Consider the following 23977-nt stretch of genomic DNA (forward strand, 5'->3'; position numbering starts at 1 on the left):
GACTTACCTTAACAGACTGTTGTAAAGATAAAATAAGATGTGTTATCAAAGTTGGTTGATATTTTTAAAATCAAGTTCAAAAGAACTAAACATCTCTACATTTCAAGAGTTCACCAAAGATTTTTAAAGTTTCGCATTTACTTATTTTCTGCCCTCCATAAAATTATTGAGATATACTCAAAAATTAAAGATAGAATAATAGAGAGCAGAAATTAATACAAACACAAAGATAATAGTGACAAAAAGATTTCTTATAAATATAAACCTAAATTTTATTATTACTGATAAAATCTTACAAGTACAAGCTGGACACTTCTCTCATTTCTTAATTTAAAAAAAACCTATAGGTAATGCACTAATTTTGTCTTCATGGATATTCTTCAACAGTTTAAAAAACTTATCTTATTAATACACACTATATATAAATATGTCTTACCTATTAAAGATTTGATATTTTCTAAAATTAAATCACTAGTAATATTTCCAGATAAATCTTGCCCCAATTCAGCAATCAGCTTGGCATAACCTTCATTCTCTTCTCTTAACAAATTGAATTTTTGCTGTTTATAACTGAAATTAGATAAACATCATAAAGCAAATAAAATTAATTTCAATTAACAAGCTTGCATAAGAGTAATGTATTCTTCTCATTGAATTTTCTTATCTCTCTTATATAAAACATTCATAAGAACAGTTGTTGAAAGTTTACCTCTTTGTGTATCTTTAAGGATAGAAAATAACAGTGATTCATAAGAGACACCTCAATGTTAATTATACAGGGAAAACCAGCTACACAAGGAAGGGATATTGCTAATCTCAAGGAAAAAAATATACCCCTATTTCCATCACTGACAAGAATATACCCTAGAGTAAAGCCATAGTTGTAAATTATTTTATTGGTAGTAATAAAAGCATTAAATATTATTTTTAACTTCTAATATGGAAAAATATTAACATTCAAACAGGTAAAGTTCACTGCTGACTCAATAACCATAGGCTACTCTTAAAAGGAAAAAACACAAGACACATGCTAATAGCAACAAAATAATCTTCAAAAAGGCCTTTAGAAACTTCTACTATTCAACAAGAGAATGAAAAAACATACTCAGATACTTGATCTGCAACATAAATATACATGTACTTACAAGAGTTTTGTCTTGATTTTAACTGACTTTTGATTGAATTGCTGTGATTGTTTGATAAGCCCTAACGATTCCAATGTTTCTGGATCCAAGCGTTCCTTTAGAACTGTGTCTGAAACTAAATACTGTATTAAAAAATATTAAAGGCCATTTATTCCTTAGCATTCCAACTATGCATCCACAATCTTAAACATACTCAAAATAATTTTCCCAAATAAGAACATTAAAAATGCATTTTATACACACAATCAACAATTTATAATTTATAAAATGACTTGGAACTTCAATTTAACCAAAATGATGACTCCAGATATTGAAAAAATGTTAACAGACAGCTCTTCAAAAAACATTCACTAAAAATTATATGAATGCTATACACAAGAACAACAGATGAAATTCTAATTAAAACTGAGTCTGTCAACTGAATTTTCTTTACGGTAATACAGTACTTCAACCTTCTTTGGTTTCTACTGTTTAAGTCAAATTCTAGTGCAGCAAAGACAAGGACATTCCTCCAGGTCTGAGTAATGGCATTTCTCCTTGGTTCTAAGTTCATGAACATAAAATCGTTTACTAGACAATGATTATCACAAGTTCTAGAATTTATTATTTTTAAATTACCTCCCTTCTTTTTCTCCTTGCCTAAAAGTTTACAAAAAACTGTTCAGTTTAAAAACTCTTCACATCATTTCTACTCATTTAATAGGTGCTTACCTTTTACCTTTTCCTTAGTTAGGAACTTACTAGGTCAGGAATATCACCAAAGGTTTTATATGTACAGATAGTTTAAGTGATATGGTAGCATGTTTATTTCACAGAAATAATTAGCATGTCTAATTTTACAAAGCACTACATCTCAAACCCCAAATCTCACCTTATAACGAACAGTCAACTGAATGTTAACGATCCTCCTCCATTAACATGATTAACTAATTATTAATCATGCCATGTAAAATTTATAATCAGAAAGTATTTTTTAAAACTTACCAAACATGCTAACACCAATTGTGTAAAATAGTCTCTCTTGCTTTTTTCTTCTAAACAATTTGTCTCAATATCTACAATGATAAAGAAGGAAAAAACAAAGATGAAAAGTTGATTGTTTTTTCTGGACTCCAGAACTACAGTAAGATACCTATTTTCTTCAAAACTAGCTAATTTTAAAATGCCTCATCTGAATTTGGGGGAAAAAATTTTAACCTATGAATAGCATAAGCTGTCCTTCATATGCATAGGAATACTTAGAATTAATTTCTCCTGATATTGGAGACTGACCTTGTGACCAATATCATATCCACAGAATGGTAAGTCAATTACACAGGAGCTACGTGCTATGCACTGGAAGCAACAAAGCTTCCAAAAATTACTGTTTTCAAAAATGGAAACATTCAAGCAAGCTTTAAGTGACCACATGTCAGAGATGCTTAGGTGGAGAGTTGAACTGGGTGACAACAGAGCTCTCTTCTAACATTAGATACTATTAATCATGAAGATCAAATCCTTGACTTTGGCCACCCTGGTACCATGCACCATGTTCTAACTAAGCTACCTGGCCATCAACTCTATGAAGACACTATTAAAAGACATTTTTAACAACCTATTTTGAATTACAATTCTAGTCAGCAAATAAAAATTCAGCCAAGATTTTCATTTTCTTCCTAATGAAATACTAAAAAAAAAAAAAAAAAAAAAAAAAAAGAAAACCTGAGACCTCTTTGAGTTTCAGTAAATTATTCAGAAAATTTGTCAACAATTTACTGATCTAAAGTATGGAGGAAATAAAACAATTAGTTCTAAATGCCAAGCATCAAAAACTTCAACCAGGACTGGCAGGATTACATAACTGATCTCAAGACTATTGCGTTAACTGATTACACACTATTATCCTATTTTTAAGGTCAACTCATTTAGAATGTGCTATGGAAAAAGGCACTGATTTTAGTGATGTAATAAAAACTGTCCCCTAAGAGTTCTAGGGTTCTCTCCAAACAGACATCCTACTACTGCTTTGCTTCCCTTTACTTTCTATTGCCATCACTGAGAATCAAAACAGGAGAGGATTTATCATTAAACACATCCACATTTTCCTGGTCCTTCCCCACTTTCCCTTCTTGGATGGTGCCATTTCCCAATATCCCGGCCACTATAGCTAAGCACTCAGTCAGCTCAAGTGTATTAAGGGAATTTCGGGGTGTAACTCATGCAATGTATTTTACAGTATAATCTCAATCTCTCAGTAAAACTTTTAATCCATGTGCATCTCATCTATCCCTTCCAGGGACTCCTAGTTGTCTCCCTGTTATCTGGTCTTCAGGTCCTTCCTCAGCCTAGAACTTCAAGGATACTAATTTTGAGGAGTCAAGACTAAATTGGGCCTATTCTTTTAATCAACATCTATTTACCCTCCAAGCCCCTACAGTCCCTAAGATCTACCCCCAAGGTCCCGAAGATCAGACAGAGCATTTGGGTAGCTGGTTCATCCTCTTCACATCAAGTCTACTCTCCTATTAGCCATTTGACCTGTTTAAGATACCACCCTCTGGGTTCTGGCCATGTTAGGAAATGTTTAATGGGACCTCAGTAAATTTCTTAGCTGAACTATCTCAATAATCAATATAGGACTCTATTATTCCAATTATGCTTTCCCTGTTTTCCTTATTCTTTTTGTTCTAACTCATGAAACCATTCTAATAAATTCATTCATTATTCCTGACTCCTCAACCCTGAATCAGCACCTAATAAGTTCTCTTTTATTCTCCTCTGATTTTACTAAAAAGTCCTCATCCGTTTCCAACTCTAGACCCAGTATCACCAACCACCTAACCCAGCTCAGAGGTCCCATCAGTGTATCAAGTTACATCAGACTCTCCTTTCAAGTTAATATAGCTCTCAGGCCCCCTCATGCTTAGATGATTAGTCTTTTAAAGGAAATTATCATCTTAACCAGGAAAGTACAGTACTTATTTCTCAAAACTGTTAAAATATTAGAAAGACAACATGATGTAGTAAAAAGATCATGGACTCTAGAACCAAAAGGATCCAGGTTCAAATCCTGCCTTACTAATTGTGTAGCCTTGAAAATCACTTTTCTGAGTTTCATTTTTCTGATCCATACACCTACCTTACAGAAATTGCTATGAGGATTAAAATGAAATTAAATGCTTAACACATAAGATGGTGCTCCAAAATAGCACCTACATTATTATTACTGTTATCATCATCATTATTAGAGATAGCCCACGTTCTTACTTCTATTCCCCTACCTTGGTCTGGGGTCACCCTGGGATCAGTTTTTTTCCTGCCAAGGGTAGGGGTGGGTGAGTGAGGGGGCAGGTGAGGGAAATTCCCTTTCCAAGGCTGCTGTCCTAATCTTGCTCGTAAAAATGGACTGGATAGGCTAAAAGAAATTTCCCAAGAACAACCAAACATCTTCATCAATTCATGTTACTAGTAAAAAGCAATGACTTGTAACAATAATTCATACTACTAAATAACTCTGAAGGGAAAATATATCCTAATAAAATAAGTCAATAAAAAAAAATAAATTACTAGAACTTACTAGTAAGCTGATAATTGATCATTACCCAAAGAAAGACAAGATATACTCCTGACACTAACAAGGAACAACAGCTTCCACAAAATGGTACCTACAAATCACTCTTTCAGCCTTACAAATTTATAGTAAAAGCAAACAATTTTTTAAATTGAAATTTGTTTCATATTATAGTTATTTGTAACATAATGTAATATCTTTAGTGTCTACTCTAACAATTAAGCATAAAAGGACTTTTTATTGTTGTTGGCATAAATCAATCAATCCAATAGATAGCATGAAGAAATTATCATCCAAACCAGGACAGTTTTAAGATTGAAAGAAGGCACAATTAATAATTACGCCAGGGAAAAACAAAACTGGGACATATGGTCACCCCATCAATGGTCTGCTCTTTTCATTTATCATTCACAATCCACATACATTTTGACCTGTTCCCAACATTACTGCTGTTATAAAATCTTAAATGTCCTGAAGGATCAAGCACTAGGCATTTAGATTTGTTGCAATCAAATTCTGGACTCTCAGTAAGACATTTAAGTAATCTAACTAATTCTAGGAATTAAGATTAGTGAGCTAAAATAATTCATTCCAGTTTGACAAACTCTCAGAGGATGTCTTATTTTAAAGTGAATATTATAATGTCTGGTGATGTTTTCTATTAGATCCAAGTTATAGAAAGCATAAGACTGATGACGAAAACTGTGCTCAAAGATACTTTAATTCAGATTTAAAATCAGAGATATAAATTTGTAATATACATTATTTTTTAAATCCATTCTTCCCATGGAGGGACACTACCTTTTGTTCTAAGTCAAAGAAATATTCCTTCCTTATCTTGCATGAATTCTTACTTATTCTGGACAAATAGAGAAGTTGCTATGTCCAAAGCTGGTTTCTCATCCTCAAAACAAAAGTACTTTTGATTACTTTGGCTCTTCTTGCTCTTTCTAAAATTAAGAAGAATCAAAAGAGTACAATAACAAAGTAAATATCTCTTGAGTATCCTAAGTTTGATATTCTGATATTCATTGATAACCTGCACTGAATAATATTAATTATGCAGTTACTGAAACTCAAATAATTCAGACTAAGAACTTCAGAAAACTTGCCTTTTTTACTTGAAATGATTTAATTTAGCTCAATTTCATATAAAAAGACATTCTGAAAAACTCAAAGTATTTGAATTACAAACTAAAACTATTTAAAGCTAGTTTATAAACAGTGATTATACTCACATGACTTATAATATTATCTCCTCTATAAGTAAAAAAATACATATATTCTAGGGGGAAGGGTATAGCTCAGTGGTAGAGCGCATGGCTACTAGCATGCACAAGGTTCTGGGTTCAATCTCCGGTACCTCCATTAAAAACAAATAAAAACCTGATTACCCCCCCTCCTCCATAAATAAATAAATACATACATACATACATAAAAATATATATATTCTAGATTTGTAGAAACATTTGTAAAATCTTTAGTTTGAAGAACATTTTATATAAAACAGTACATTAATTTACCAAACACCTTTTACAGGTGAAATAAGGCTTATTAACACCTACCTAATATGCAGAATACATCAGCAAGAATGGAGGGCATATCCTCACGAAACTCCTAATTTAAAAAAACCACAATTATTTATAGTAAATGCCACTAGCAAGTATTACGGTTTCAGAATAACACTCTTTAGTAAAACTTGAAAACTAACAAAACCCTAATACCACTGTGTTAACAAATAATAAAATTCTTCAAGTTTCATAGTATAGAGTAAACAAAAAGAGGGAGATAATGGTTAGGAAAAAAATGTTTAAATGTCTACCATGAAATAACAATAAAAAATAGAAACTTAAACAAGCACCTCAGGAAATAATAAAGAGCACAAATGAGTAACATTTTTCCCATGAGATTTCATGTTAGAAACCACCGGAATTTGGAGTACCTCACACCTACTTAAACCAAGACTGTTAAAAATGGTACACTTTAAAACTTTAATGTTGTCCTCATGCCTGAGTCAACACTGATCTAAGCAAAAATCACACAGTTATCAGAAGAACAGAAGTCTAAAAAACACAATAACAATTACAAGCTGTTGTCTCATAACTCAAGATTCTCTGAAGACAAAAATAATTGCCAAAACTTGATCTTTATTTTCTTTATGCACTGATGTTTGTAGCCTTTGGAGAAATTGACCCAAAACTCTCCCCTCATTTCTGGATGAAAATTTCAGCATTTATCTTAGATTTGTCTCCTGACTTTCCACTCCTACGCCCAATTTTAGAGCCATTTTCCATTAGTAAGAATCATAGTTCAATTATTACAATTAGTTTGCTGGCACTATAGCAACCTAAAATTAGCCTACTTTCATAGACTAAAGGAAAGAAGTATAATTCTAAAGAAAAAACTGGCAACTGTAAGAGATGCAAGATATGTTTCTGTGCCTAAGGCATGGTACAGTGAGATATGGAACTATGAGAATCTAGCCATGACAAAGACAACCCAGCAGCAGAAGTATATACATCTATCACTAAGGACTCAAAAGAAAGGGAAGCTAAATAAGAACTAAATACACATTAAGTTCATTTGGACTATTCATTTTCAATAAATGGGAAAAGGATTAGAATCAAATTCCACTAACACACTAAACTCTATACTGATGCCCAATTTACAGAATAAAACAATCTTAACTGTCAACCAGACTTTAGTCTCAAGTTTAAGGGCTACAAACTCTGGCTATGTCTTCTTGAATTAAGTGCTCAGGCTACTAGAAGACCAGAAACAACAGAGCAAGACAAGAGTTTTCAAACATGGAATACTAGTTGTTTAAGAAACAAACTACTCCAACATGAACTAATGTTGTTATTATCAGATAGAGACAGTTTAGGGATAAAAGAAAAACTCATATTGAATCTCTACTGCTCAAATACAACTCAACATGTGGGGGAAAAAAATCACAACAGCTAAACACAGAAATTCCTTAAGACTATCCTCAGGAAAGCATAAAAATCATACAAAGGAGATTACCAACCCTAACAGAAAAAGGCTACAGAAGCTTAAAGCAGCACAGGGGAAATTCATACTGATATCAAGAAGTTCTAGGTCCCACCTCAATAATGCTCATTATGAAAGCTGTTCTCAACTGGGCAGATAATGTTATTTATACAAGTGTAAAACCCAGCCTAATAATAATAGAATATATTACTTCTAAAAAATGAAACTTAACTACTGATTTACAATAAACATCCTTACAATTTGAGAACTTATCTTTCAATTTAAATACCAAACAATCATGAAAAGTATCTGGTCTGAATCGAAGTTCCCTAATAAATAAAAGAGTGAAACAGAATAACCACTTAAAAGTTAGGGGAAAAAAATCTAGTTATTTTCTAAAACAAACAGTAAACAGATGAAAATTAGCATCAAGTGAGTGTTAGAGATATGCAATTTCAATTTAAAATAATTTAATCTTCAATTTTTAAAGTATATTTAATTTCTAAACATAACCACAAACAAAATAAAATGCTTTCATATGCTTTATTAGGAGAATATTCTAGTCAAATTATTTTTTATAGTAGCCTTTCTTTTGCCCTCCAAGGTTACCTAACATTTTCTGCTCTACTCACAACCAGACAAAAAGATTAAAATATCTTTATTTCTGACTAGCAACAATGGCTTACCAATATTACCTTAAAATATTCACTAATTTTGAATAAAATAAAATGCAAGTTATACACTTCAGAGATCCTTGTACCAAAGGCAAAAAGAAATACAGAATAATTATTAAATTTAAAAACATATATATACTTACACTAATGTCATTAAGAACATTAGATGCCTGTTCATGCTTTAGATTTCCTTTAATGACATGGTATGATAATTCATAAAGAGCTTGCTGGAAATCTGTTGAACATAAAAGAAAACATATAAGGACACAGTCTCTTGAAATGAAGGTAGATCCTCTAGGGGAAGATTTGTTTATCTCCTACTTCTTAGAATTATTATAAACATCAATAATGCTCTTCTCTAGCAGACTTTTTTCCTTTTATTTTCACAAAAACACAGTACTTAAAAAGTAGAAAAAAGTTAACCTTGACTCCACCACTGTACTGCTTAAGCATTCCCTTCCAACCTCTTTCTGTATGTCTACATATTTTACATACTTGCATTCACAATGCACATCATCTGGTATTCTGATTCCCCCACAAACACTTTTAAAAGCATTTTCTCAACAAAAGTCTCCAAAATTAAATGACTGCATAAAATGCCAACAAGTGAATACAAACCAAATTAACCATTTCTCTCACCAGGAGATTTCACAGATTTTTCTAGCTATATTCAGATTATAGTCAATTCAATCTTAGGGCTGCATTGACAACAGGTAAGGAATAGCAGTAAATATAAAATTTAACTTTTATCCATATCCTAAATTTCATTTTCTCCTCTATTTCCATCAGAATTCAAACTAAAATACATTCTGCCCACTGTATCTGCAGGTTTTGCATCTGCAGATATGGAGAGCCAACTTTATTTGCTGTACTATGCCATCTTATACAAGAGACTTGAAGATCCTTGAATTTTGGTACCCAAGAGGGCCCCTGGAACCAATCCCCTATGGATACTGAGAGAAGACTGTAATTATATATGTACATACACACATAAAACAGCAGTCCTATGAAAACTGTCAACCAGAAGTACAGTAGTCTCACTCACTATTAATTAACATAGCCCCCTTTCTCGGAGAAGGAATTCTGGGTTGGGGGAGGAGTTAATGGTCAAGCGAACACCTCCTTCCAGTCATCTTTCTCCTTAGTCCCAGACACTAAAATCTTTACCTCCTTCCTCTCATTAAAAGTAAGGACACAAGTAGCTCTAAAAACATTAAAGTAAAATAAAGTCAATTTATAAGCCCCTTTTAAAGAGAATCAAAAAAAATCTTTTAGGGCAAAATAGCAAGTAAGAAATCAAGTGTTTAAAAATTTTCTCTTTTGGTTTGACTATTAGCCACAAAAAGGGAACAAAAAAGCAAACCTAGATCAATCCCCCTTTAAACAATTAAAATAGTATTTTACAATGAAATGAATTTGTCCATTAAATTATTCACAAAAGAAATATAGACAGATTATCCCAATTCCTTATGAAGGATTCATTAAATATACTCTACCTTTCTGACAAATATCCCTTCATAATGCTTATTATAAACTACATAAAAGCTAAAATGCAAAGGAAAAAAATTCTATTTGTTAGTATGATAGGAATATGAAGTCAATTTCATGCTTTCTATTTCCGTTAATAAAGTGCTTTTACAACAAATAATATTCATTTGAAGTTCTCCAGATAACTAAGATTTTTTTTAAAAAGCAATCACTCTTAGAAGGACAAAACAGCTGAGCATCATAAACTAAATTCCCATTAGAATACAGGCTCATGGGGGCTGAGGGAATTCTAATCTTAATCAAAGGAGACTAAAGTAGAGAACAAATGGCCCAGGTCATTTTGCTGATACTATGTGACATAAAAACAATCACAATGTAATCTACAAAATAGCAAAGATAGTCCCAATTGACATGTTACTTAAATGTCCGTTTAAGTGGGTAGGAACTCCTATTTTATTTTATCCATAGAAACAGTAAGTGGTGCCTTAGGACTACCAAGGCTAATACCAGAAAGCCCTGCAAAATCTATATTAAAGTTGAAAAACTTTACACTTACAATGGGGAGGAAACTTACAACTCTTATTATCACACACAAAAGAATAAATAAAAGATTTTTATCTTAATGTTAACATTTCAGAAAAAGCAGGTTTAAGAACAGCCCCAAGTAAAAGAGACTTTAGAGATTTTAAACATTCTTGGTGGGATTTGAACATTTTAGACACCAGTTCTTGGTTATTGGAATATCACAAGGGCTACTCACGTTTATCAGCTCTCCTTACAATGTCATTTTGTTGGGGGGAAGGGTCTTATAAAAAGAACAAGGAGAAGTGTGTGCAAGGGAAACTCCTGCCTGAAATGAAATCAATTTGAGGGAGGGACAGAAAGGGAAAGGGCAGAAGGAACACTACCCAAACTCAATCCCCCTGAGATAGAACAAAGGAAATTCTGAAGAAATGACAGCCAGTTTGCTGCACGGATTACCAACTGGGGCCCTCAGACCAAAGCTTGATTGTTGGCAGATACCAGCCAGAGTTTATGTGTCAAGGAAGCAGGCAAGAGCTAGCAAAAGAAAGCACCAGCAATTCAGCCAATGAGGCCACACTCCTATTATTGGTTTCATACACAAATCAGAACGACTGTGCAAATTAACAATAATCTGATAGTTATTAATTATCCACACATTCCCATTTAAAACCCAAAGAGTAGTCACCCTGTTATGCTATTTATAGCTTTTTTGAGAGTCCTTTTTCTTATTTTATCCACTTAAGGTTTCAATCGCAAACAAGATCAAAGTTAATGGAGAAGTTAAAAACTTGTTTTAACTTGGGGGGGAGTAAGTATCCAAATGCTTTTAAAAAGGAGTCTTTTTTACTTTCTTACACTTCTGACAGTTAACTGACTTATTCAAATAAGAAGGCATTATATCGACCTCATTTATGAATGATTACGCAGCTTTATAAGCAGGATGAACTGGAAAATAACTTTAGGGATGTGGACTAGGAATGTTACGTCTTAAAACAAGTCTTACCTAACGAAAGGAAAAAAGGCTCACTCATTTGTTTAAAAATGCCTTCCACTCAAAAATCCAAATGTTCTTTAAAAAGTACAATTCTCATATTAATATTTAATTTTGATAAAAGAAAGTAAACTTATCTATAGAATTTGGTTCTTAATCTATCCACAAAGGCATGATTTAAACAACCATTATGAATTTTATCTAATAATCTTTTATTTAAAATAGGATACTGATTATACATTATTTTTCCAGACTGAAAAAAATGTTATGGGTTCTGCCATGAAAGCTACGTAAGAAAATTACTTTAAATTTACTGGACATTAATTGCTTTTGTTTTCACCCATCCTTTTCTAAATCCACATATTTCATTTTCAATTAATGAATACTAAATAGTAAAATCTTTTACAATTAAAATAATTTAATCTGAAATTTTGCATCTTGTTAAATTACATAACATTTTACTTAATAAAACATATTTGCAATATGCAATAGTAAACAACTCCTTTGCTCTTAATGTTTTCCATGACAACTGCCTTTAATAAGATCCCCAGATACCACCTAAACATAACCAGCTTTAGTAAAAACAATGAACCTCAGTTTCTGGAAATTTCCTAGTACAAACAAGATCAGAATAGTTTTTCTTTCCATGGTAGCTCTTCTCTTTTACCTAGCCTGTATAATTTTTTACTACTGTGAGGAACTGCTGAAATTTAGCTAAATATACCATGTTACAGTTATAAAAGCCAAGCAGTATCATAGTACTATCACACTGGTCAAAAACACCCATATACAGATATACAGTTTTACTAAAACTATAGTTTAAATCCCAACTGTAATACATTCATATAAAAGCTTTATACATGTTTTTGTTTTTATTCATAGAATTTAATGGAAAACAGGATATTTATTAATTTTGACCAAGCCAAAAATAATAAAGTCTTACCTCTATAAGTTGAACTATCATGGCTTTTATTTTCACTGAGGATTCGGCATAAATGTAAACTAGAATAAAACAAATGTGTATTAATTTCTAATCCTAATATACATAATCCTTACAGAGCAAATTATAATTATACCAACTAAAAATACTGGGGCGGGAGGGGAGAAGGGTATAGCACAGTGGCAGAGTATAAGCTTAGCATGCAGAAGATCCTGGGTTCAATACCCAGTAACTCAATTAGAAAAAATAAAATTAAAAATACTTGGAAATGTATCAGATATTCTGAAATTCATTAGTTTAGAATTTAAATAAAACAAACCTAAAAACCCTAACTGGTCAGAACTGGAGGATGCTAGTGAATCAATTCATTATTTTGGCTTTTGGGGGGGGGGGTTGGGAGCTGGCAGTAATTAGGTTTATTTTTTTTTTAACTGGGGTACTGGGGATTGAACCCAGGACCTCCTGCATGCTAAGCACGCTCTCTACCACTGTGCTATACCCACCCCCTTCAATTCATTATTTTAAAAACTGGCAAATAAAAGAATGAAAACCAAACACTTATTCTGCCTTTTGTATATGAACCAACAGTTCATAAGAAATGCCTCTGTTAGTATTTCAGCTAACAAATAAAGAAGGAATAACAGAATTAGAACATTACTATTTTAAGATTCCTAATAAAGGATCTAGGCATCTATCAATGGCTGTTCACATCACAAGAAGTGACTATCAGATATTATGTGCCTCCTGATCCTGATGAAAGAATACACCACCACCTATGAAGTTGCCTTTAAAGGGGTGGGGGGAATAAACTTAAATTCAAACTGCGAGAAACTCTTTAGGTCAATGGTACAGCTCTTCAACAAATACATTACAAGGAAAAGTAAAAGATGGTGGGGATCCTCAGGGTAAAAAAGGCTTGAGAGATGGATCACATGTATGAATCCTTACTTGGATCCTGTTTTAAACAAATATTTTAAAAATTAACATTTATGAGTCAATTGGAATATTTTAGACTCAATGTTCAAGAGATGCCTAAAAGATACTGACAAAATTCAACATCAATTCACTATTTTTTTTAAAAAAGACCTTTAGAAAAATAGAAATAGAAAAAAAAACTGTTATAATTTAATAAAGCAGCAGTTCTGATAGTGTGGTTACTGAATCCCTGCACCCCAAGACATTTTCTACAGTTCTGCAAGGTCAAAACTATATTCGTAATAATACTAAGACTTCATTCCCCTTCTTTTGATGTATTGACATTTGCACTAATAGTTCAAAACCAAAGGAAAGTAAAATTGCTGGCACCTTAGCATATATCAAGGTAGTAGCACCGAACTGTCTCACTGAATTCTTCATGATCAAGAAATGGAAATCAAAGAATAAAGCCAGTCTCATGCAAGACGTCATTAAACTGTTTCATTATATTTTTCATGACTATTCACTAACAAAAGCCAGTTTCACTTAAGAATGTCCTTGATGGGAGTGACATCAGCAAGATGGCAAAATAGGAAAGCCCCAGGCCTTCCTTCCTCCTATAGAAACTGGAATCAACAATACACGTACCAATTCCCTTTATGAGAAATTCAGAAACCAGTTAAGAGGCTCCTGCACCCCAGGCAAGCACTAAGCCAGCTGCAAAGCCCATAGGAAAATTTATGACACCCTTTCACCATAGTCCCTCCTCCTGGCACAGCACCACACAAGCGGAAGGGAACTCCAGCTCCCAAATTCTCTGGGAAGGGAAAGAGAAGACTGGACTTTACATCCAATATTCTGACTTGGGGGTTGAGGGGTAGCTTGGCAATCTCTCCCTCAGGGGAAAAAGACTGGAGCGTTTGTGTCCAATATTCTAGCTTTTGGGGGGACTGCCTGAGGGACTGGTTTCTGTCTAGCCTGACTTAAGATGCTGACAGTACCCTGCATACTCTCTAGCTGCCTGGGAGCCACTAAGAACAAAAAAGAGCTGGGTGGTGTGCTGCTGCTTCAGAAGACCCACGGTACAACAGATGGACACCAGAAGATGCAAGAAAGTGCAAGTTTCTGGAGAGAAAAAAAAAAAGAAATGAAAATCCTTTTAATCTGGAATCTTACACACAAATCCAGAGAAGACACACCCAGAGAAAAGGTTTGAGAGGCCCCCAGAATCTACAGTTAAGCTGTGGTAAAGGCCTTTCCCTGAACTAAAGCAGCCCATAAAGACTGGGATAAAAGAGTGTTTTTTCAAATGCAAGGACACAACACAAAATTACAAGAAACAGGGAAAATGGCCCAATTAAAGGAACAAAATGTCTCCAGAAACTGATCCTAAAGAATTAAAGGTATATCAATTATGTGACAAAGAATTTAAAATAACCATCATAAAGATGGTCAATGAGCTCAGGAAAATGATGAACAAAATGAGAATTTCAACAAAAGAAAATAAATTTTAAAAAGAACCAAACAAATTTTGGAACTAAAGAATGTAATAACTAAACTGAAAATTTCACTAGAAAGGTTCAACAGCATTATGAATAGTCACATACAAAAGAATGAAACTGCACACTACTTACATCATACACAAAAATCAACTCAAAATAGATCAAATACATAAAAATAAGGCCTGAAACTGTAAAACCCTAGGAAAAACATGGGGAAAGCTTCATGACATTGGTCCTGGCAATGATTTCTTGAATATGACACCAAAAGAACAGGCATCGAAGCAAAAACAGACACATAGGACTACTTCAAACTAAAAATTGTGTGCACAGCAAAGAAACAATGAACAGAATAAAAGGCAACCTACGGGATAGAAGAAAGTATTTGCAAACCATGTATTGATAAGGGGTTAATATCCAAAATATATAACAAACATCTGTAATTAAATAGCAAAAAAAGCTTAATTTAAAAATGAGCAAAGAAAATGAATAGACATTTCTCCAAAGAAGACATACAAATGGCTACTAAGTGTATGAAAAGATGCTCAACATCACTTATCAGAGCAACACAGATCAAAACCACGATGATCCATATCACCTCACATCTGAAAGGATGGTCATTATAAAAAAAAAAAACCTCAAACAAAAAAACCAGTAATGACACCTGATAAAGGGCTATAATCCAAAATATATGAATAACTTAAAACTCAACAATAAGAAAACAACCCATTTTAAAAATTAGCAAAAGACCTTAACTGACACTTCATCAAAGAAGATACACAGATGGCAAATAAGCATATGAAAAGATGCTCCACATCAAATATCACCAGGGAAATGGAAATTAAAATAACAAAGAGAAACCACTACACACACCTATCAGAATGGCCAAAATCTGGAATACTGCCAACACCAATTGCTGGTAAGGATGTGGTGCAACAGGAACTCTCAATCATCGCTGGTGGGAATGAAAAATGGTAAAGCCACATTGGAATCATTTGGTGGTTTCTTACAAAACTAAACATACTCTTGGCCTTATAATCCAGCAATCCCACTCCTTGATATTTACCTAAGAGAGGTGAAAACTTACATCCACACAAAAACCTGCACATGGATGTTCACAGCAGCTTTACTCATAATTGCCAAAACTTAGAAGCGACCAGGATGTCCTTCAAGTAGGTGAATGGATAAACAAACTGGTACATTCACACTGTGTGAATATTCTGTTCATTGTGTGGAATACTATTTAGCACTGAATAGAAATGAACTATCAAGCCATAAAAAGACATGGAGGAACTTTAAATGCATATTACTAGGTGAAAGAAGCCAATCTGAAAAGTCTACATAGTATATGTTTCCAACTACATGACATTCTAGAAAAGACAGAACTATGGAGACAGTAAAAAGTTCAGTGGTTGCCAGGGGTTGAGGGTAGGGGGGATGAAGAGGCAGAGCACAAAGGATTTTTAGGGCAGTGAAAATACTCTTTGATACTATAATGATGGATGCACATCATTATACATTTGTCCAAACCCAAAGAATGTACACCACCAAGAGTGAAGCCAAAGGTAAACTACGAATTTTGGATGATCATTATGCGTCAATACAAGTTCATCAATTCTAACAAATGTACCACTCCGGTGGGGAATGTTGATAATGGGGGAGGCTGTGCATGTGTGGGGGCAGAAGGTAAATGGGAAATCTCTGTGCCTTCCTCTCAATTTTTCTGTGAACCTAAAACATCTGTGTTAAAAAAAAAGTTAATTCTTAAAAAAAAAAAAAAACGGACTATGAAATAGATAAGCAACAAGGATATACCACATAGCACAGAGAATTGTAGTCCTTATCTTGTAATCACCTCTAATGGAGCATAATCTGCAAAAATACTGAAAAACTATGCTGTACACCTGAAACTAATATTACATTGTAAATCAACTATACTTCAATTAAAAATTGGGGGCGGTTCTACAGTTCAATATATATCCCACAAAAACACATGCCTGCATACACCAAGATACTTGCATAAGAATGTTTTATTGAATGTATGTATGTTCATGTATGACTGAAGGATTATGCTGTACACCAGAAACTGACACAACATTATAAACTGACTATACTTCAGTTAAAAAATATAGGAAGAAAAAAAAAACAATGTTTCTATTGGCACTGCTGTTAACAGCCAAAAACTGAAAACAATGTAACTGTTCATCAGTAGCATAAGAGATAACAAATTGTGGTATAGTTACACAATGGAACATCTTTTAACTATGAAAATCAAAGAGTTGCAAATACTTGCAAAAACATGAATGGATCCTAAAGACATAATGTTGAGTAAGATTGCCAGATACAATAGAACACACCCTCTATGAGTCCATTTATACAAAGTTCAAGAAGAACAAACAAACTTATTTGGGTAGCAAAACTAAATAAAAACAAGGAAGAGAAAGTCATAAATGTCAGTTACCACAGGGGAGGTAAAGAGGGTACAATCACGAAGGGGGATTATGTTGTCTTGACCTGGGTATGAGTTACATGGGTGTGCAACTTACAGTGATTCTCTAAGCTCCACATTTAGGTTTTATGCACTTTTCTATTTTTTTTTTAATTTCACAATTTAGAAAAAGAAACATTCTTATTACAAGTTGCACAAAGCTCTAATGAAAAAGAAAAGAACCAATGAATGCGTATGTTTCTTACTCTTTTATGTCTAAAAATCCTTTTTCCATAGTCAGTAAAATAACTTTGAGACTTGTAGAATATGTTTATATATCACATCTAAGGTGAAATATGCCACATTACAATCATCCACAGACAGATTATCTACTTTGCAAATTATGCATGCCCTTGCACCTCACCTCTGTCTTTTAATTGTTTCAATACTCCATCATCAGGATGAGCAGGGTAAGGTTGTTAAAATTCAATTAACTTCTGGTCAACAATTCACTTCTAGGTCTCACACAGGCCTTCCAATGTGTTCAGAACAGTGGTTAAGCTTCTAATTTCTCAAAATAAGTTAAACCTACCACAAGCTTATCTCAAATATAAAACAAAAATCAATCTCCCTTCCAATAGGCAACACAAAAATATCTGCTTCAGGCTAGCATCAGAGAATATAACCTAAAAATGTCTGATATCTAGCTCCTTTTCTGTTGAGGGTAAATACATCAAGACTGCTTCAATATTTGCTATCAGGTACTAAAACAAGTCCCCCTGTGGTTCTCACTGTCCCCATAAGTTCAATTCCCTTTAGAATGCAGTAGCAGGAAATACTGCATCTTTGATGGAAGAATGCAAGGGAATCAAGTAACTCATCTTTCCCTTTGTATCCAGGCTACTAAAAAGCAAGGTCAAATATTCCTTCTTATTGTGAATGTGTTTGCTTATTCACAATTCAATAGCTTCATTTTCTATTTGTTTTAATAAGCTTAATGCAGATGTCTTTTGATATAATCCTTCCAGGGGGTAGGGGGGGAATGTCAGTGTTCCAAATCCCACTTAATCTAATGGTAGTCATCGTTACATAATTTTAAGAAATAATTGAAATATAATTCCATCTTGTCTGTTACAAGGCCATAAACATATTCATCAGGATGCAGGAGATAATGTCATCATGAGCTTAATTAGCATCTCAAATATTTGTTCATATTGTGTAAGAAATTATTGATAGGTTATTATGATAAGGCAACCTGCTTGTGTAATAGATATTTTTATTTCCCTAATATAAAACAGTTCTTTCTTAGTTGTAGGATACTAAAAGCAATCATTAAGAATTTTCCTCCAATCAGTAGATTTGTCCGTGCTCTTCTCCCTTAGTAACCCACTAACAGAAAATCATGAAGCATCCTTAAAAAAACAATTTTGCCTCTGAATACTGCATGTCTTACTACACCTGTTACTCAGCTCTAATACTCAATTCTAAATTATAAGGGGAACTACCTCCAACAGTTGCCCATTTTAATGTGGCTTTTAAAATAATCAAATATTCTGTCTCAGTACCAGTTCAAATGATTATTTTAGTCCCTTAGTAACCTCCAAACAAGAGTTTACCATTTTCTCCATTTTTATAGCAGTTTGGTGCTAATGTAGAAATGCTATCTCAGGTCCCTGAGAACAAGGAATGCAATTTCTGTCAAAGATCTGTGAAACTTAAACTGAATAAAATGTCTTACATTCTTCCAAGAACTTAAGTATTTTGTGAATACTTCTTAACATGAGTATTTAGCTTTCTACCTTACTTGATCCTGTTTTCCAGTAAAAAAAAAAAAAAAAAAAAGAAAAGGAAGGAAGGAAGGAAGGAAGGAAGGAAGGAAGGAAGAAAGAAAGAAAGAAAGAAAGAAAGAAAGAAAGAAAGAAAGAAAGAAAGAAAGAAAAAGAAGCACAACACAAGCCTGAACTATTTATGTTCAACTTCTCAAAGTTGGCTCTACATATAAAAAACTGATGTCAATCTGTGTCACAATTCTTAAAAACAAAACAACAAAACTGACTGAAGGATTATGCTAAAGGCTAAATTTGATTAAGGGAAGTGCTACCTCTATTATCAGAGAGAAAAGAGATATAACCCACAAAAATGAATATTGGGACATGTAGTTTTATCTTGAAATATGCATTTATGAAAATTAAGATATGCACTTATGAGGAGGAAAGGGGACAGGAAATGTCTAAAAAGACAACAGAAGTTCCTGCATACAAGTACATTAATAGCACTCAATCTACCTTAATTAAAGACTAATTTAATTTTTCTAAGAAAGGAAGCAGTAGCTTGGAAAATCTGATATTGCTACAATATTTTCAGAAGATTGCATTTCTCTTACCAGGGAAAAAGACCAAGACTTAAATACTTAACTTGTGAACACAGATCAAAATGAGAAAATAAATGCCAAATGAAAACTAAGACATGAAGAAATGGTCTCATAAAGCTTCAACTGAACTCAGAGCACCTATTGAAGGGAAAAAAAGACTTAATTACCAAAACTAAAATTTATTAGAATGATTATTTGCCATACACTCCCCTCCTTCTACTTCCCTCCAAAAAATTCAGGTCAGATAACATTTAATAAACATCCAAATATACTTCTAGAATATGTCAAATCATCTAGTAGCAACAGAAGAAAAAGAACGGCAACCAAAACATTTGACAATTAAATTTTAAAACTTTATAACTACCAATAACTAATAAGGTAAGACCCCAAAAAAATTTCAAATTGATAATGTAAATTTTTAAAAAGAAAAAGAATTAAGTTCTTCAAACAGACAAATAGATGATATTCAACAAATTTAAGTATTTCAAAATTAGACTAAGTATTGACATGAGGCTAACATCTTCAGATTAAAAGCTTGGAAAATAAATCCTCCATTAGGGTTACTTGTGACACAAAGAAATGCTGAGCTCACTGTGTTAATGATTCCTACTAAAAACAAAATTCTCCACTGGGTCTATCAGTAAATGCAAGTTTATTAGGTTAATCATGGCAAGTCCTATGCTAATATGAAATCATCAAGAAACTAAACCTCTAACTCCAAAATTAAAGAGATTAAATCCATACCTTGCATATGTTGAGATTTTCAAAGAGTCTGTATTAAGATGTAAAACTTTAAGAGTAGATCTGAGTGTTACTGGAAAGGACAGTTACGTTTTGGTAGTCCTTTGTCCTTCTGCTATCTCTTTAAAAAGATCATTTTAAGAGTTCCATACCTTACCATTAAAAACATAATCAGTATCTCTGGAAACAAAAGGTTAGCTAAGTATGTGATGGACCATTTAGACAGGCAAAATACAATTTTCCTTTTCTCCTTAATTACCTAACAAAATTTATTCTTCAAAGCCAAGACTTTCCATCTTAATAGACAGCTGCTTTTCGTGAGACACAATTAAGAATTTACCCTCTCTGAAAGTTATAAAATGCCCCATAAATCTCATATGTTGCTTTAACAACACTATGATGCTGAAGTTGACTACAACTCCCAGAATACAGACTTATACCAGTAAAAAGTGACAGACAAGAAATGAACTAACAACCTCTTGAAATACATCATGAATTCTTTTTAAAAAGGTAATTCTCAGTCAAGTTAAAGCTCATCTCCTAATTAATCTCGTTAAAAAGGAAACTCCACCCAAGATATAAATATCAGTCATATCTTAAAAGCCAAATCCATAAATGGATTCACTAATAATTTGGTGGCACCTTAGCTTGGTTTTTAACATTTCCAGTTTGTTGGTTTATATGTAAGAAGTTGTTTTTCAGACAAAGGAAAGGATCTTTTGATATGTAACACTATTTGTTCTAATAAAATGAAAATGCTAACTGTTACCTTTAACAAGATACAAAAACTCTTAAGTTAGACTATACGCAACAAAGTTTTTAAAGAGGGAAAAGAGGTCAAATAAATGAAGACTAAGTACTGGATGGTGATGTGTTTGACCATTTAAAATATTTCATTATGTCATACAACTAAGAACTTTAAACTCTCTTCATGTAATAGAATACAGTTATAAAACTGATTATACTGATTTGGCTCAACTATAATTCAAACTGCATTCCACAAGCCATGCAATTAACTACATACACAGAAGTCCTAATAGCAGTTTTGAAGCAGCTCTTCAAACAGGAACTATGATGGGTAGCATGGATCATGTAAATATACATAAAATGAGTCCAAAATTCCATTTTAACTAGGTATTTCAACCTCCTACATCACTATTTCTCCAACCACTGCCAATGAGAAGCCAAGGAGAACTTCACCTCCTAGCTCTAATACCACTCATGCTAAGGTGGAAGTAATAGTAAAACTGTCAAAAACAGTTAGCTGGAAGGAGGAAGTCGAGCAATCTATGAAGATGACAGCCCCTAAATAACTAAGTTGACTTTAAAAGTAAACAACAATGAACTGATTTATCCGTTTTGAGGGGTTATCCTAATCTAATATAGATGAAAATGATGGTTTGGTTTGGTAACTTCCCTATCCTGCCTTCCCTGCACACAAGGGACTTAATAGCTATTTGTTAACACATACAAGGATTTGGAAAATGTTTCTAACAGTTAAAAATGAATGTTTATCAAATAGACTTCTCTGTCAGTTAATAAACCAATAAGCTCTCTAAGCATATGCTAGAAAGGCGGGGGGGGGGGGGGGGGCCGGGACGGGAAGGCTGAACCAAAAGAAATTTGACAGTCCCCACTCTTCAAGGGTCTCTCAATTCGTTAGAGTACAAGACTATACATGAAAGAGTCAGAGGACTCATTAATTGCTAACCTGAGTGGTACAGACTAAGTGCAAGAGCTGTCCAGAGAAGTTTAAACATCTACAGATTGGAATAATATTACTTTTAATAGCTATCACTTGAGCACTTACTATAAGTCAAGTGCTTTACAGGCATTATTTAGTCTTCACAACAATCCTTTGAGTGCTTATTATTCCCAATTTACTCAAGGGGAAACGGTCAAAGTGGTTAAGGAACTTACCGAAGGTCACTCAGCTAGTTAAGTGGCTAAGACTGCCGCTTACCCAGTCAATCCATTTCCAGAGCTGACACTAAGACTTCGTTAAGCAGCGCGAGTGCGGAAGGGGGATGGGGAGGGCCGTATAGGCAGGCGCTATCACACGCGCAAGATCTGGCAGCGCGTTCCCCGCGTTTCGTTTCAAGCAACGAAGTTCCAAAGATTCGTTATCTTTCGCACCAGCAACCGTAAACTGACTAACTGGGGGCGGCGGGCGCGCGCAACGACAGCAAAAATGGCTAGCAAGAGTTAATCTCATACAGGGCTGAGCTTTAACTAATAAAGCGATTCAGAGAAAGAAATTCGAAGTTTTTTGTTTTAAAATCTGGGGTTTGTTTCGCCGCTTAAACGAATTCCCCCCTCCTCAAGACAGAGAGCTGAAAATTGGGGCGAGGAAACCGCGGGTATGGCAAATTACTGTTTTCTGTATTACTGGGGCGGGGAGGGGGAACCACCCAAGTTTTACGACCAAAGGAAACGCGTTATTCTAGGTACTCGAGAACCGTGGAGAGTTGCCAAAATTAGTTGCAGTCCCAGGACAAAATGGGGTTTAGAAAACATTTAATGACAAAAGTTGACTCCAACCCGAAATGCCTCTAAGGTGAAAAGACGGAGGAGCAAAGAAATGCCGGCAGGTCTTCGGGGAAAGCGGCAATCCCTGCTACGCTTTTCCCACGGCCAGAGGCGCCGCGCGAGGCCGGGACAGTCCGAGAGACCGCTCCCCGGGAGGACGAGAGGTGCCAAACGGGGTTCTTCCCGACTCCCCGGGCTTCGCGGCGGCGGGCGGAGAGGAGGGGAGGGAGTCCGGGACGGTTCGGACTTCGGGCAGAGGAGGCGCCGGGCTCCAAACTGCGGAGTCGAACGGGTGCAGAGTGAAGAAATGGGACAGAGAGATGGAAAGTCCGAACCCTCCCCTGGCGCGGCCCCGTAAAGAGAAAGGAGCCAAGTGAGCTCAACGAAGAGGGGGACAAAAAGAGACGGAGCGAGAGCGCAGGGACCCGTAGGGACAAAACGGGAGTTCTAAGAGGCCAAAGAAAGGCAAGCTACGGCGTGCAGCGGGGACTTCGGGGAGGCCGGGGAAAGCAGGAGGTCGGCGGCGGCTACCAGCACCTCTCGTCCCCGAGTTCAAAACTCGTAGCCAACCATCCACACCCGCCACCCGGATGGGGGAGGGGACACATCTCCCCCCCCACCTCCCCCCAATTGTGAGAGCACGGTTGACGCCCGAGCCCAGCCAGGCCGTGCGCCCGCCTCCAACTGGGACACTCACAATTCGCCTCTCCCTGATTTCTCCCAGTTCTTTATCCACTCTACGGGAAGCACCACAGTTGCGGCCGCCATCTTCCTCTCACTAGTAGCAGAGGCCCGGATGTGTAGCACGCGAGCGAGGGGTCAAAGGGGAGCACCGCCCACGGGGAATGCCGGGAGCTGTGAGTTCGGTTTTCGATTTCCCGCCCCACTTTCCACCCCACCCTGAGGAAGCCCGAGGCCCGGCGGCCAACCAGGTGGCTGGGACCCGTGGGTCCCGTCGCAGAGTTACTACGCTGGCCGCGCCCTCTGCAACCCTAGCCCTCCTTCCCTTTAGAACAGGAAAAATGCCATCCCCAGGCCAACTCGTAGCCTTTATCTTCTTCCGTAGTATCTACTCCAGACCACTCATTCAAACTTGTGTTTTTAAAGCACCTAATGTGTGCTAGACACTGAGGATAGAGAAATAATAAACCATGATGCCTACCCTCAACGAGCTCACAGTCTGTGGGGAA

General features: G+C 35.1%; 1 protein-coding gene across 11 annotated transcripts in view; it reads right to left on the reverse strand.

Annotated features, from left to right (window-relative positions):
• The window catches only part of THOC2 (THO complex subunit 2), a 100061-nt gene extending 76446 nt beyond the window's left edge, over positions 1 to 23615 (reverse strand). For 5 of the 11 annotated variants that reach the window (XM_074359528.1, XM_074359524.1, XM_074359526.1 and 2 more), the window contains exons 1-7: positions 23485 to 23609; positions 12308 to 12366; positions 8504 to 8595; positions 6261 to 6312; positions 2130 to 2200; positions 1146 to 1267; positions 437 to 570 (exon numbers count right to left, since the gene is read on the reverse strand). In XM_074359528.1, coding sequence (XP_074215629.1) covers positions 437 to 570; positions 1146 to 1267; positions 2130 to 2200; positions 6261 to 6312; positions 8504 to 8595; positions 12308 to 12366; positions 23485 to 23555 — 601 coding nt within the window. In that variant the 5' untranslated portion in view covers positions 23556 to 23609. Of the gene's footprint in view, positions 1 to 436; positions 571 to 1145; positions 1268 to 2129; positions 2201 to 6260; positions 6313 to 8503; positions 8596 to 12307; positions 12367 to 22799; positions 23064 to 23484 lie in introns of all 11 variants that reach the window. The other 6 variants (XR_012504777.1, XR_012504776.1, XM_074359522.1 and 3 more) reach the window with 3 other exon arrangements.
• Positions 23616 to 23977: the final 362 nt, after the last annotated feature.

This window comes from Camelus bactrianus, chromosome X (assembly GCF_048773025.1).
Source record: "Camelus bactrianus isolate YW-2024 breed Bactrian camel chromosome X, ASM4877302v1, whole genome shotgun sequence".
Taxonomy (NCBI): Eukaryota; Metazoa; Chordata; class Mammalia; order Artiodactyla; family Camelidae; genus Camelus; species Camelus bactrianus.